Raw genomic sequence first — 12471 nt, 5'->3', positions numbered from 1 at the left:
GAGTGTGAGAGAGAGTGTGAGAGAGTGTGTGTGAGAGTGTGTGTGAGAGTGTGTGTGAGTGTGAGTCAGAGTGTGTGTGAGAGTGTGAGTGTGTGTGTGTGAGTCAGAGTGTGTGTGAGAGTGTGTGTGTGTGTGTGAGAGTGTGTGAGAGTGTGAGTGTGAGTGTGTGTTTTATTTTTTTTACAAATCAAAATGGAGCCATTGTTGTTTCTCTGAAGTTTACCAGTCTAAGTTGTTTGTTTTTTAATGTTACTGGATGGACCATACAGGTCTTTATCTGCCGTCATTTACTATGTTGCTGAAGACAGAGGACATCAGAACTTATTGGAAAGGCTAGAAAAAGAACATGAAGGATGTTCCGAATCCCCTTGATGGAAAAGTTAGTTTTTTTGGTTTGGGCTTTTTCTGGTCAAATCTGAGGATCATCCCCCCCCCCCACCTACTCAAATGGCCTGAATGAATACTAAAATAGATGGTGCAGGAATCAGAAAACATACTTGCACTGCTTGTGGTAATCCTCCACAGTCTGCCATCTGAAAAAGTAAGGGGGGTTGGGGGGAGGGGTTAGTGACTCAAAATACAAGCCAGCACGATTGCTATACATCAGATATGCTTCCATGAATTTTCATTTGTAGCCTGAGTCCAACCCTTTCCCCCCTTTAGCAGCAGTAATCTTTATGACAGGTGACCCCCAGCAATGGGCTTCTCCCCCCTACAGTAGGACAATTTATATTTGACCTAATGGGGAGGGGGAGCATTTAACTTTTTTTCCTTTTGGAGAAAGACTGTATTGGTTCAAGATCAGAACAAAAAGTAAAAATACATACGCACTTTCTATTAGTTAAAAAAAAATTGTGGATACACAGTTTAGAAAAAAAACAACCCATTTAGATCAAAAAACAAAAAGCCAACATAAACTATACAGAAGTTGCAAGCTACACCTCCCCCCTGCACTGCAATGGGGGGGGGGGGGGGGGTTGCCACGCTTCCTGCCGCTTTCTAGCACAACTGATGGCCACCATTTTTCCCCACTAGCATGGGAACAATTAGCCAGAGAGTCCCCCCCCCCCTCTTTACTGCCTATTTAGTAGCTACTCTGTGCTAATTTGAGTAAGTGCAGTAAATTGTACACCAAGCTACCCCCCCCCCCCCCCACACACACGTACTGGCAAAAAAGGAAAACATTTTTTTCCATGGGAGTACCACGCTGCTGGCCAAACCTACTGTGTGGGGACACCCTCTTCTCCCCCCCCCCCCCTCCATCTGCAAATGTAGAGAGACTCAGTCTTTATCCACCACCACTCCCCCCCCCCCCGGGGTCCAGCACCTGTCTGAGTATGTGGTTTGAACCCCCCTGCCTTCATTTTTACCACCTCAAAACACACAGCATTTTTGTGGCCAGTCCTGTGTTTTTTGAGCTTGAAAATCAAGGCTGCAAGTCTCATAATGCACCAGAAACCAAATCTCCAGCCTGGAACTGATTCACTTTGGCATTGCTGACTCTCAAGTAGCAAAAATCACCCCCCCCCCCCCCTCTGCAACCTCCCAGTCAGTTTCCATCACCTCTCACACACAAACACACATCCCACCCAACCTACTCAACACAGCTGTGAAATCTCCAGCATCCTCACACCACACATATATCAGCTATATTACTGGCCAAACAAATGTGGCAGCCTTGGTGTTAACACGGGGGGGAGGGTTGCCACAGCGAATGCTACATACCTGTAGAAGGTATTCTCCGAGGACAGCAGGCTGATTGTTCTCACTGATGGGTGACGTCCACGGCAGCCCCTCCAATCGGAATCTTCACTAGCAAAGGCCTTTGCTAGTCCTCGCGCGCCGATGCGCACCGCGCATGCACGGCCGTCTTCCCGCCCGAAACCGGCTTGTGCCGGCCAGTCTCATATGTAGCAAAACAAAGACAAGGGAAGACACAACTCCAAAGGGGAGGCGGGCGGGTTTTGTGAGAACAATCAGCCTGCTGTCCTCGGAGAATACCTTCTACAGGTATGTAGCATTCGCTTTCTCCGAGGACAAGCAGGCTGCTTGTTCTCACTGATGGGGTATCCCTAGCCCCCAGGCTCACTCAAAACAACAACCATGGTCAATTGGGCCTCGCAACGGCGAGGACATAACTGAGATTGACCTAAAAAATTTACCAACTAACTGAGAGTGCAGCCTGGAACAGAACAAACAGGGCCCTCGGGGGGTGGAGTTGGATCCTAAAGCCCAAACAGGTTCTGAAGAACTGACTGCCCGAACCGACTGTCGCGTCGGGTATCCTGCTGCAGGCAGTAATGAGATGTGAATGTGTGGACAGATGACCACGTCGCAGCTTTGCAAATTTCTTCAATAGAGGCTGACTTCAAGTGGGCTACCGACGCTGCCATGGCTCTAACATTATGAGCCGTGACATGACCCTCAAGAGTCAGCCCAGCCTGGGCGTAAGTGAAGGAAATGCAATCTGCTAGCCAATTGGATATGGTGCGTTTCCCCACAGCCACTTCCCCTCCTATTGGGATCAAAAGAAACAAACAATTGGGCGGACTGTCTGTTGGGCTGTGTCCGCTCCAGGTAGAAGGCCAATGCTCTCTTGCAGTCCAATGTGTGCAGCTGACGCTCAGCAGGGCAGGAATGAGGACGGGGAAAGAATGTTGGCAAGACAATTGACTGGTTCAGATGGAACTCCGACACGACCTTTGGCAAGAACTTAGGGTGAGTGCGGAGGACTACTCTGTTACGATGAAATTTGGTGTAAGGGGCCTGAGCTACCAGGGCCTGAAGCTCACTGACTCTACGAGCTGAAGTAACTGCCACCAAGAAAATGACCTTCCAGGTCAAGTACTTCAGATGGCAGGAATTCAGTGGCTCAAAAGGAGGTTTCATCAGCTGGGTGATAACGACATTGAGATCCCATGACACTGTAGGAGGCTTGACAGGGGGCTTTGACAAAAGCAAACCTCTCATGAAGCGAACAACTAAAGGCTGTCCTGAGATTGGCTTACCTTCCACACGGTAATGGTATGCACTGATTGCACTAAGGTGAACCCTTACAGAGTTGGTCTTGAGACCAGACTCAGACAAGTGCAGAAGGTATTCAAGCAGGGTCTGTGTAGGACAAGAGCGAGGATCTAGGGCCTTGCTGTCACACCAGACGGCAAACCTCCTCCACAGAAAGAAGTAACTCCTCTTGGTGGAATCTTTCCTGGAAGCAAGCAAGATACGGGAGACACCCTCTGACAGACCCAAAGAGGCAAAGTCTACGCTCTCAACATCCAGGCCGTGCGAGCCAGGGACCGGAGGTTGGGATGCAGAAGCGCCCCTTCGTCCTGCGTGATGAGGGTCGGAAAACACTCCAATCTCCACGGTTCTTCGGAGGACAACTCCAGAAGAAGAGGGAACCAGATCTGACGCGGCCAAAAAGGAGCAATCAGAATCATGGTGCCTCGGTCTTGCTTGAGTTTCAACAAAGTCTTCCCCACCAGAGGTATGGGAGGATAAGCATACAGCAGACCCTCCCCCCAATCCAGGAGGAAGGCATCCGATGCCAGTCTGCCGTGGGCCTGAAGCCTGGAACAGAACTGAGGGACTTTGTGGTTGGCTCGAGATGCGAAGAGGTCTACCAAGGGGGTGCCCCACACCTGGAAGATCTGTCGCACTACACGGGAATTGAGCGACCACTCGTGAGGTTGCATAATCCTGCTCAACCTGTCGGCCAGACTGTTGTTTACGCCTGCCAGATATGTGGCTTGGAGCACCATGCCGTGACGGCGAGCCCAGAGCCACATGCTGACGGCTTCCTGACACAGGGGGCGAGATCCGGTGCCCCCCTGCTTGTTGACGTAGTACATGGCAACCTGTTTGTCTGTCTGAATTTGGATAATTTGGTGGGACAGCCGATCTCTGAAAGCCTTCAGAGCGTTCCAGATCGCTCGTAACTCCAGAAGATTGATCTGTAGATCGCGTTCCTGGAGGGACCAGCTTCCTTGGGTGTGAAGCCCATCGACATGAGCTCCCCACCCCAGGAGAGACGCATCCGTGGTCAGCACTTTTTGTGGCTGAGGAATTTGGAAAGGACGTCCCAGAGTCAGATTGGACCAAATCGTCCACCAATACAGGGATTCGAGAAAACTCGTGGACAGGTGGATCACGTCTTCTAGATTCCCAGCAGCCTGAAACCACTGGGAAGCTAGGGTCCATTGAGCAGATCTCATGTGAAGGCGGGCCATGGGAGTCACATGAACTGTGGAGGCCATGTGGCCCAGCAATCTCAACATCTGCCGAGCTGTGATCTGCTGGGACGCTCGCACCCGCGAGACGAGGGACAACAAGTTGTTGGCTCTCGCCTCTGGGAGATAGGCGCGAGCCGTCCGAGAATCCAGCAGAGCTCCTATGAATTCGAGTCTCTGCGCCGGGAGAAGATGGGACTTTGGGTAATTTATCACAAACCCCAGTAGCTCCAGGAGGCGAATAGTCATCTGCATGGACTGCAGGGCTCCTGCCTCGGACGTGTTCTTCACCAGCCAATCGTCGAGATATGGGAACACGTGCACCCCCAGCCTGCGAAGTGCTGCTGCTACTACAGCCAAGCACTTTGTGAACACCCTGGGCGCAGAGGCGAGCCCAAAGGGTAGCACACAGTACTGGAAGTGACGTGTGCCCAGCTGAAATCGCAGATACTGTCTGTGAGCTGGCAGTATTGGGATGTGTGTGTAGGCATCCTTCAAGTCCAGAGAGCATAGCCAATCGTTTTCCTGAATCATGGGAAGTAGGGTGCCCAGGGAAAGCATCCTGAACTTTTCTTTGACCAGATATTTGTTCAGGGCCCTGAGGTCTAGGATGGGACGCATCCCCCCTGTTTTCTTTTCCACAAGGAAGTACCTGGAATAGAATCCCAGCCCTTCTTGCCCGGATGGCACGGGCTCGACCGCATTGGCGCTGAGAAGGGCGGAGAGTTCCTCTGCAAGTACCTGCTTGTGCTGGAAGCTGTAAGATTGAGCTCCCGGAGGACAATTTGGAGGTTTTGAGGCCAAATTGAGGGTGTATCCTTGCCGGACTATTTGGAGAACCCACTGATCGGAGGTTATGAGAGGCCACCTTTGGTGAAAAGCTTTCAACCTCCCTCCGACTGGCAGGTCGCCCGGCACTGACACTTGGGTGTCGGCTATGCTCTGCTGGAGCCAGTCAAAAGCTCGTCCCTTGCTTTTGCTGGGGAGCCGAGGGGCCTTGCTGAGGCGCACGCTGCTGACGAGAGCGAGCGCGCTGGGGCTTAGCCTGGGCCGCAGGCTGTCGAGAAGGAAGATTGTACCTACGCTTGCCAGAAGAGTAGGGAACAGTCTTCCTTCCCCCAAAAAATCTTCTACCTGTAGAGGTAGAGGCTGAAGGCTGCCGGCGGGAGAACTTGTCGAATGCGGTGTCCCGCTGGTGGAGCTGCTCTACCACCTGTTCGACTTTCTCTCCAAAAATGTTATCCGCACGGCAAGGCGAGTCCGCAATCCGCTGCTGGATTCTATTCTCCAGGTCGGAGGCACGCAGCCATGAGAGCCTGCGCATCACCACACCTTGAGCAGCGGCCAAAGGTGTCATACACCCCTCTGGCCAGGAATTTTCTGCACGCCTTCAGCTGCCTGACCACCTCCTGAAAAGGCTTGGCTTGCTCAGGGGGGAGCGCATCAACCAAGCCCGCCAACTGCCGCACATTGTTCCGCATGTGTATGCTCGTGTAGAGCTGGTAAGACTGAATTTTGGCCACGAGCATAGAAGAATGGTAGGCCTTCCTCCCAAAGGAGTCTAAGGTTCTAGAGTCCTTGCCCGGGGGCGCCGAAGCATGCTCCCTAGAACTGTTAGCCTTCTTTAGGGCCAGATCCACAACTCCAGAATCATGAGGCAACTGAGTGCGCATCAGATCTGGGTCCCCATGGATCCGGTACTGGGACTCGATCTTCTTGGGGATGTGGGGATTAGTTAAAGGCTTGGTCCAGTTCGCAAGCAATGTCTTTTTTAGGACATGGTGCAAGGGAACAGTGGACGCTTCCTTAGGTGGAGAAGGATAGTCCAGGAGCTCAAACATTTCAGCCCTGGGCTCGTCCTCCACAACCACCGGGAAGGGGATGGCCGTAGACATCTCCCGGACAAAGGAAGCAAAAGACAGACTCTCAGGAGGGGAAAGCTGTCTTTCAGGAGAGGGAGTGGGATCGGAAGGAAGACCCTCAGACTCCTCGTCAGAGAAATATCTGGGGTCTTCTTCCTCTTCCCACGAGGCCTCACCCTCGGTGTCAGACACAAGTTCACGGACCTGTGTCTGCAACCGTGCCCGACTCGACTCCGTGGAGCCACGTCCACGATGGGGGCGTCGAGAGGTAGACTCCCTCGCCCGCATCGGCGAAGCTCCCTCCGCCGACGTAGTCGGGGAGCCTTCCTGGGAGGCGACGGCAGCCGGTACCGCACGCGGCACCGACGCCGGAGACCTCACCTCGGGCGATGGGCCAGCCGGCGCCACGCTCGACGGTGTCAGGATTGCAGGAGGTCAAAATTATTGCTGGACATACTTATATTAATATGAAATCAGTTTGACAATATTAAACCACCTTCTGACCTCTGATAAACTCTCCCCCCTCTCCTGCAGGAACCATTGAGGATGAAATGGGCCAAATGGTGCTCAGAGAGGCCTGATAGCCCTTTGGTTTCTCAATTACTCTTGATTAACATACCTTTTGTTCCATCTGGCAGTAGGGCTTCAGAGCAACCAAAGCTAGACAGTGTGGCTCCAGGACAACCTGTCAAAGTTGTCACCTTTCCTGACTTCAGAAAGTATCTGGAGTTCTGTAAAGGAAATAACTGGGAAAGAGAAGTTTTTGATCTCTCTCTGCTCCTGTTCCCTCTCAGTTCTTATTAGGTATAAAGCAGAGCTCACTAGGGCTCTCCGGGGCTCTCTGTCTTTCTCTGTGCAGCAGAGCACAGAGCGCAGCTTGGGGTCTACTGCCCCCCCCCCCCTCTCTCTGTCCCCGGGCACTTCTCTGTGTCCAGGGCACTAGGTCTCTCTCTGCCTTTCTCCCTGCAGCAGAGGGCACGGGACTCTGCTGGGCTGTCTTTGTTTCTTCTTCTTCTTTCTCTGCACACCTCCATCTTTAGCCACCAGAGCACCTGGCTCTGCTCCCCCCCTTCTCAGACAGCCCTAGTCCAAGGTTTCTTTCTTCCTATGAACAAACACCCTATCCTTTCTTTCTCCCTCCCTCTAAACACACACCCCAAGACAGCTTGTACCCTTTTTCCTGTACTAAGTGCTGTGAGCCAATACATATATGCAAATAGAATATACTTTATACATCCAAATCTGTGTGGATTGCGTATTCTTTGGGAACCCACTGCCTCTGTGAAGTGGACCCCGGGACCACCCTAGACAACGATAGCTGACAGACGGTACCGGTGGCGCAAGCACCGCCGGTACCGGAGGGGTAGGGCGCAGCAGCTCTCCCAGAATCTCTGGGAGAATGGCCCGGAGGCTCTCGTTCAGAGCGGCTGCAGAGAAAGGCATGGAGGTCGACGCAGGCGTCGACGTCAGAACCTGTTCCGGGCGTGGAGGCTGTTCCGGGCTGTCCAGAGTGGAGCGCATCGACACCTCCTGAACAGAGGGTGAGCAGTCCTCTCGGTGCCGATGCCTGCTGGGTGCCGACTCCTTCGGCGACCCAGAGCTCTTGGTACCGACATGGGAAGGGGACCGGTGACGATGCTTCTTCGACTTCTTGGGACGAAGCATGTCACCGGAGCTTCCCGGTACCGACGAGGAGGACGTAGAATCCAGCCGTCGCTTCCTCGGGGCCGAGACCGAAGAAGGTCGGTCTCGGGGGGGCTGTACCGCAGGAGCCCTCAGGGTAGGGGGAGACCCACCCGAAGGCTCACCGCCACCAGCAGGGGAATGGACAGCCCTCACCTGCACTCCAGACAAAGCACCACCGTCCGACGACATCAGCAGACGAGGTCCCGGTACCACCGACGTCGATGCAGCTGTCCGATGTCTCGGCGCCGATGCAGAGGGCCGATGCCTCGATGCACTCGATGTACTGGCCGCCGAGGTTGAAGGTCTGGACGCTGAAGACGTCGATGCACTCGATACCCCCGGTGCCGATGCCGACGAAGAGCCCGAGAACAAAATGTTCCACTGGGCTAACCTCGCTACCTGAGTCCACCTTTGCAAAAGGGAACACATACAGGCCTGAGGGCGGTGCCCAGCCCCCAGACACTGAAGACACGACGCGTGCCTGTCAGTGAGCGAGATTACCCGGGCGCACTGGGTGCACTTCTTGAAGCCGCTGGAAGGCTTCGATGTCATGGGCGGAAAAATCACGCCGGCGAAATCGAAAGACGAAATGGCGAAATTTGGCACAGAAAAAAGGGAAATTTCGACCGGGGCCTAAGTAAGGCCTACCCCGACGACGAAAGAAAACTTAACAGGGCGAAAAAACTCGAAGTAGAGGAAGGAAAAACCAAAAGTGGTTAATCCAAATAATTTCTGGAATTTCTCACAGAAAGTAGTCGAAAACGACGCGCGAGGCCGACTTTTCGGGGCACGAACGGTAAAACACAACCGTACCGAGCGCGGAGAAAAGAAGACTGGCCGGCACAAGCCGGTTTCGGGCGGGAAGACGGCCGCGCATGTGCGGTGCGCATCGGCGCGCGAGGACTAGCAAAGGCCTTTGCTAGTGAAGATTCCGATTGGAGGGGCTGCCGTGGACGTCACCCATCAGTGAGAACAAGCAGCCTGCTTGTCCTCGGAGAATAGTCTTCGCACGTTATTTCACCATTACCACAACCTCAACCCATATTCCCTGCGCATTAGTTGATATTACCGCTCGTTAAAATGTTAAAGCACCTTAAAAGGGGACATTTAAAAAAAAACCCAGGTGCTTCAGACATGTGCCCCTCTCCTCACAGGGATCATGCAAGGTCCTTCCCCCAAGTGACCAGCATCTTCTAAATCCCCCCCCCCCCAAAGGTCTATGATCTTCTCTCCCTGCCTGCCTCCATCTCTCTCATACTCAACACTAAAAAGGCTTTGTTTTTTGTCTAATGTTTTTTGTTTGATTTGGGGGGGGGATTGGAGTTGTATTTTCACCAACCCCCCCATACTCTCCAAAAAAGACATACATTATGTTTAAAAAAAACATTAAGACCTCTCCCTCCCCCCCCCCCCCATTCCACCCCAAATAAAAAAGCATGGAACAAAAATTAATTAATTAAATAGAGAGGGATTGTGGGAACAGCTTTGTCATTGTTATAGACAGGACAAAATAATCTGAGAGGGTAAAATAACACAGTGCTTTTTTGCTGCTGGAACATTGGTGGGGTGGGGTGGGGTACAGCTCTCTCTCTCCCATACTGCTATTCCCCACCCAGGCTTCACCATACTCACTAGGGGGGGGGGCCCTACTCCCCCAATAAAGGGTATGATACATACCTGTAGCAGTTGTTCTCCGAGGACAGCAGGCTGATTGTTCTCACGACTGGGTGACGTCCGCGGCAGCCCCCACCAACCGGAAAGAAGCTTCGCGGGACGGTCGGCACGCAGGGCACGCCCACCGCGCATGCGCGGCCGTCTTCCCGCCCGTGCGCGACCGCTCCCGCCAGTTGAATGACTAGCAAAAGAAGAAACACACAACTCCAAAGGGGAGGAGGGAGGGTAGGTGAGAACAATCAGCCTGCTGTCCTCGGAGAACAACTGCTACAGGTATGTATCATACCCTTTCTCCGAGGACAAGCAGGCTGCTTGTTCTCACGACTGGGGTATCCCTAGCTCTCAGGCTCACTCAAAACAAGAACCCAGGTCAATTGAACCTCGCAACGGCGAGGGTACAACAGAAATTGACCTACGAAGAACTAACTGAGAGTGCAGCCTGACCAGAATAAATTCGGGTCCTGGAGGGTGGAGTTGGATTTACACCCCAAACAGATTCTGCAGCACCGACTGCCCGAACCGACTGTCGCGTCGGGTATCCTGCTGGAGGCAGTAATGAGATGTGAATGTGGACAGATGACCACGTCGCAGCCTTGCAGATCTCTTCAATAGTGGCTGACTTCAAGTGGGCCACCGACGCTGCCATGGCTCTGACACTATGAGCCGTGACATGACCCTCAAGAGTCAGCCCAGCCTGGGCGTAAGTGAAGGAAATGCAATCTGCTAGCCAATTGGAGATGGTGCGTTTCCCGACAGCGACCCCTAGCCTGTTAGGGTCGAAAGAAATAAACAATTGGGCGGACTGTCTGTTGGGCTGTGTCCGCTCCAAGTAGAAGGCCAATGCTCTCTTGCAGTCCAATGTGTGCAACTGACGTTCAGCAGGGCGGGTATGCGGCCTGGGGAAGAATGTTGGCAAGACAATTGACTGGTTAAGATGGAACTCCGACACCACCTTCGGCAGGAACTTTGGGTGGGTGCGGAGCACTACTCTGTTGTGATGAAATTTGGTATATGGAGCATGAGCTACTAGGGCTTGAAGCTCACTGACCCTACGAGCTGAAGTAACTGCCACCAAGAAAATGACCTTCCAGGTCAAGTACTTCAGATGGCAGGTATTCAGTGGCTCAAAAGGAGGTTTCATCAGCTGGGTGAGGACAACGTTGAGATCCCATGACACAGCAGGAGGCTTGATCGGGGGCTTTGACAAAAGCAAGCCTCTCATGAATCGAACGACTAAAGGCTCTCCAGAGATGGCTTTACCTTCCACACGATAATGGTAAGCACTAATCGCACTAAGGTGATTCCTTACTGAGTTGGTCTTGAGGCCAGACTCTGATAAGTGCAGAAGGTATTCAAGCAGGTTCTGTGCAGGGCAAGAACGAGGTTCTAGGGCCTTGCTCTCACACCAGACGACAAACCTCCTCCACTTGAAAAAGTAACTCTTTTTAGTGGAATCCTTCCTAGAGGCAAGCAAGACCCGGGAGACACCCTCAGACAGACCCAACGCAGTGAAGTCTACGCCCTCAACATCCAGGCCGTGAGAGCCAGGGACTGAAGGTTGGGGTGCAGCAACGCTCCGTCGTTCTGCGAAATGAGAGTCGGAAAACACTCCAATCTCCACGGTTCTTCTGAAGACAACTCCAGAAGAAGAGGAAACCAGATCTGACGGGGCCAAAAGGGCGCTATCAGAATCATGGTGCCGCGGTCTTGCTTGAGCTTCAGTAAGGTCTTCCCCACCAAAGGTATGGGAGGATAAGCATACAGGAGGCCGGTCCCCCAATGGAGGAGAAAGGCATCCGACGCTAGCCTGCCGTGTGCCTGAAGTCTGGAACAGAACAGAGGCAGCTTGTGGTTGGTCTGAGAGGCGAAAAGGTCCACCGAGGGGGTGCCCCACGCTCGGAAGATCTTGCGTACCACTCTGGCATGGAGCGACCACTCGTGCGGTTGCATGACTCTGCTCAGTCTGTCGGCCAGACTGTTGTTTACGCCTGCCAGGTACGTGGCTTGGAGGAGCATGCCGAACCGGCACGCCCAACGCCACATCCCGACGGCTTCCTGACACAGGGGGCGAGATCCGGTGCCCCCCTGCTTGTTCACGTAATACATTGCAACCTGATTGTCTGTCCGAATTTGGATAATTTGACAGGACAGCCGATCTCTGAAAGCCTTCAGTGCGTTCCAGATCGCTCTGAGCTCCAGGAGGTTGATCTGCAGATCCTTTTCCTGGAGGGACCACAGACCCTGGGTGTGAAGCCCATCGACATGGGCTCCCCACCCCAGGCGAGATGCATCCGTCGTCAGCACTTTCGTGGGCTGCGGAATTTGGAATGGACGTCCCAGAGTCAAATTGGTCCGGATGGTCCACCAGAGCAATGAAGTGCGGCAACTGGTGGAGAGGCGGATGACATCTTCTAGATTCCCGGTGGCTTGGAACCACTGGGAAGCTAGGGTCCATTGAGCAGATCTCATGTGAAGACGAGCCATGGGAGTCACATGAACTGTGGAGGCCATGTGACCCAGAAGTCTCAACATCTGCCGAGCTGTGATCTGCTGAGACGCTCTGGTCTGCGAAGCCAGGGCCAGGAGATTGGTGGCCCTCGCTTCGGGAAGGTAGGCCTGAGCCGTCTGGGTATTCAGCAGCGCTCCTATGAATTCCAGAGACTGGGTTGGCTGGAGATGGGACTTTGGGTAATTTATCACAAACCCCAGCAGCTCCAGAAGTTGAATAGTGCACTGCATGGACCGGAGGGCTCCTGCCTCCGAGGTGTTCTTGACCAACCAATCGTCGAGATATGGGAACACGTGCACTCCCAGCTTGCGTAGGTAGGCCGCTATCACCACGAGGCACTTGGTAAACACTCGTGGGGCAGAGGCGAGCCCAAAAGGCAGCACACAATACTGAATGTGCCGTGCGCCCAGGCGGAATCTGAGATACTGTCTGTGAGCTGGCAGTATCGGGATGTGAGTATATGCGTCCTTTAAATCCAGGGAACATAGCCAATCGTTTTTCTGAATCA

At 53.3% G+C, this 12471-nt stretch overlaps 1 protein-coding gene across 3 annotated transcripts in view; it reads right to left on the bottom strand.

The window, feature by feature from the left end:
- NDRG3 (NDRG family member 3) overlaps positions 1-12471 on the bottom strand; it is a 64317-nt gene that overhangs the window by 7824 nt on the left and 44022 nt on the right. For all 3 annotated transcript variants that reach the window (XM_030212952.1, XM_030212953.1, XM_030212954.1), the window contains exon 14: positions 498-533. In XM_030212952.1, coding sequence (XP_030068812.1) covers positions 498-533 — 36 coding nt within the window. The remainder of the gene's footprint in view (positions 1-497; positions 534-12471) is intronic.

Source organism: Microcaecilia unicolor, chromosome 8 (assembly GCF_901765095.1).
Source record: "Microcaecilia unicolor chromosome 8, aMicUni1.1, whole genome shotgun sequence".
NCBI lineage: Eukaryota > Metazoa > Chordata > Amphibia > Gymnophiona > Siphonopidae > Microcaecilia > Microcaecilia unicolor.
The sequence above is the reverse complement of the archived record's forward strand: the minus strand, read 5'-3'. Positions and strand labels throughout refer to the sequence as shown.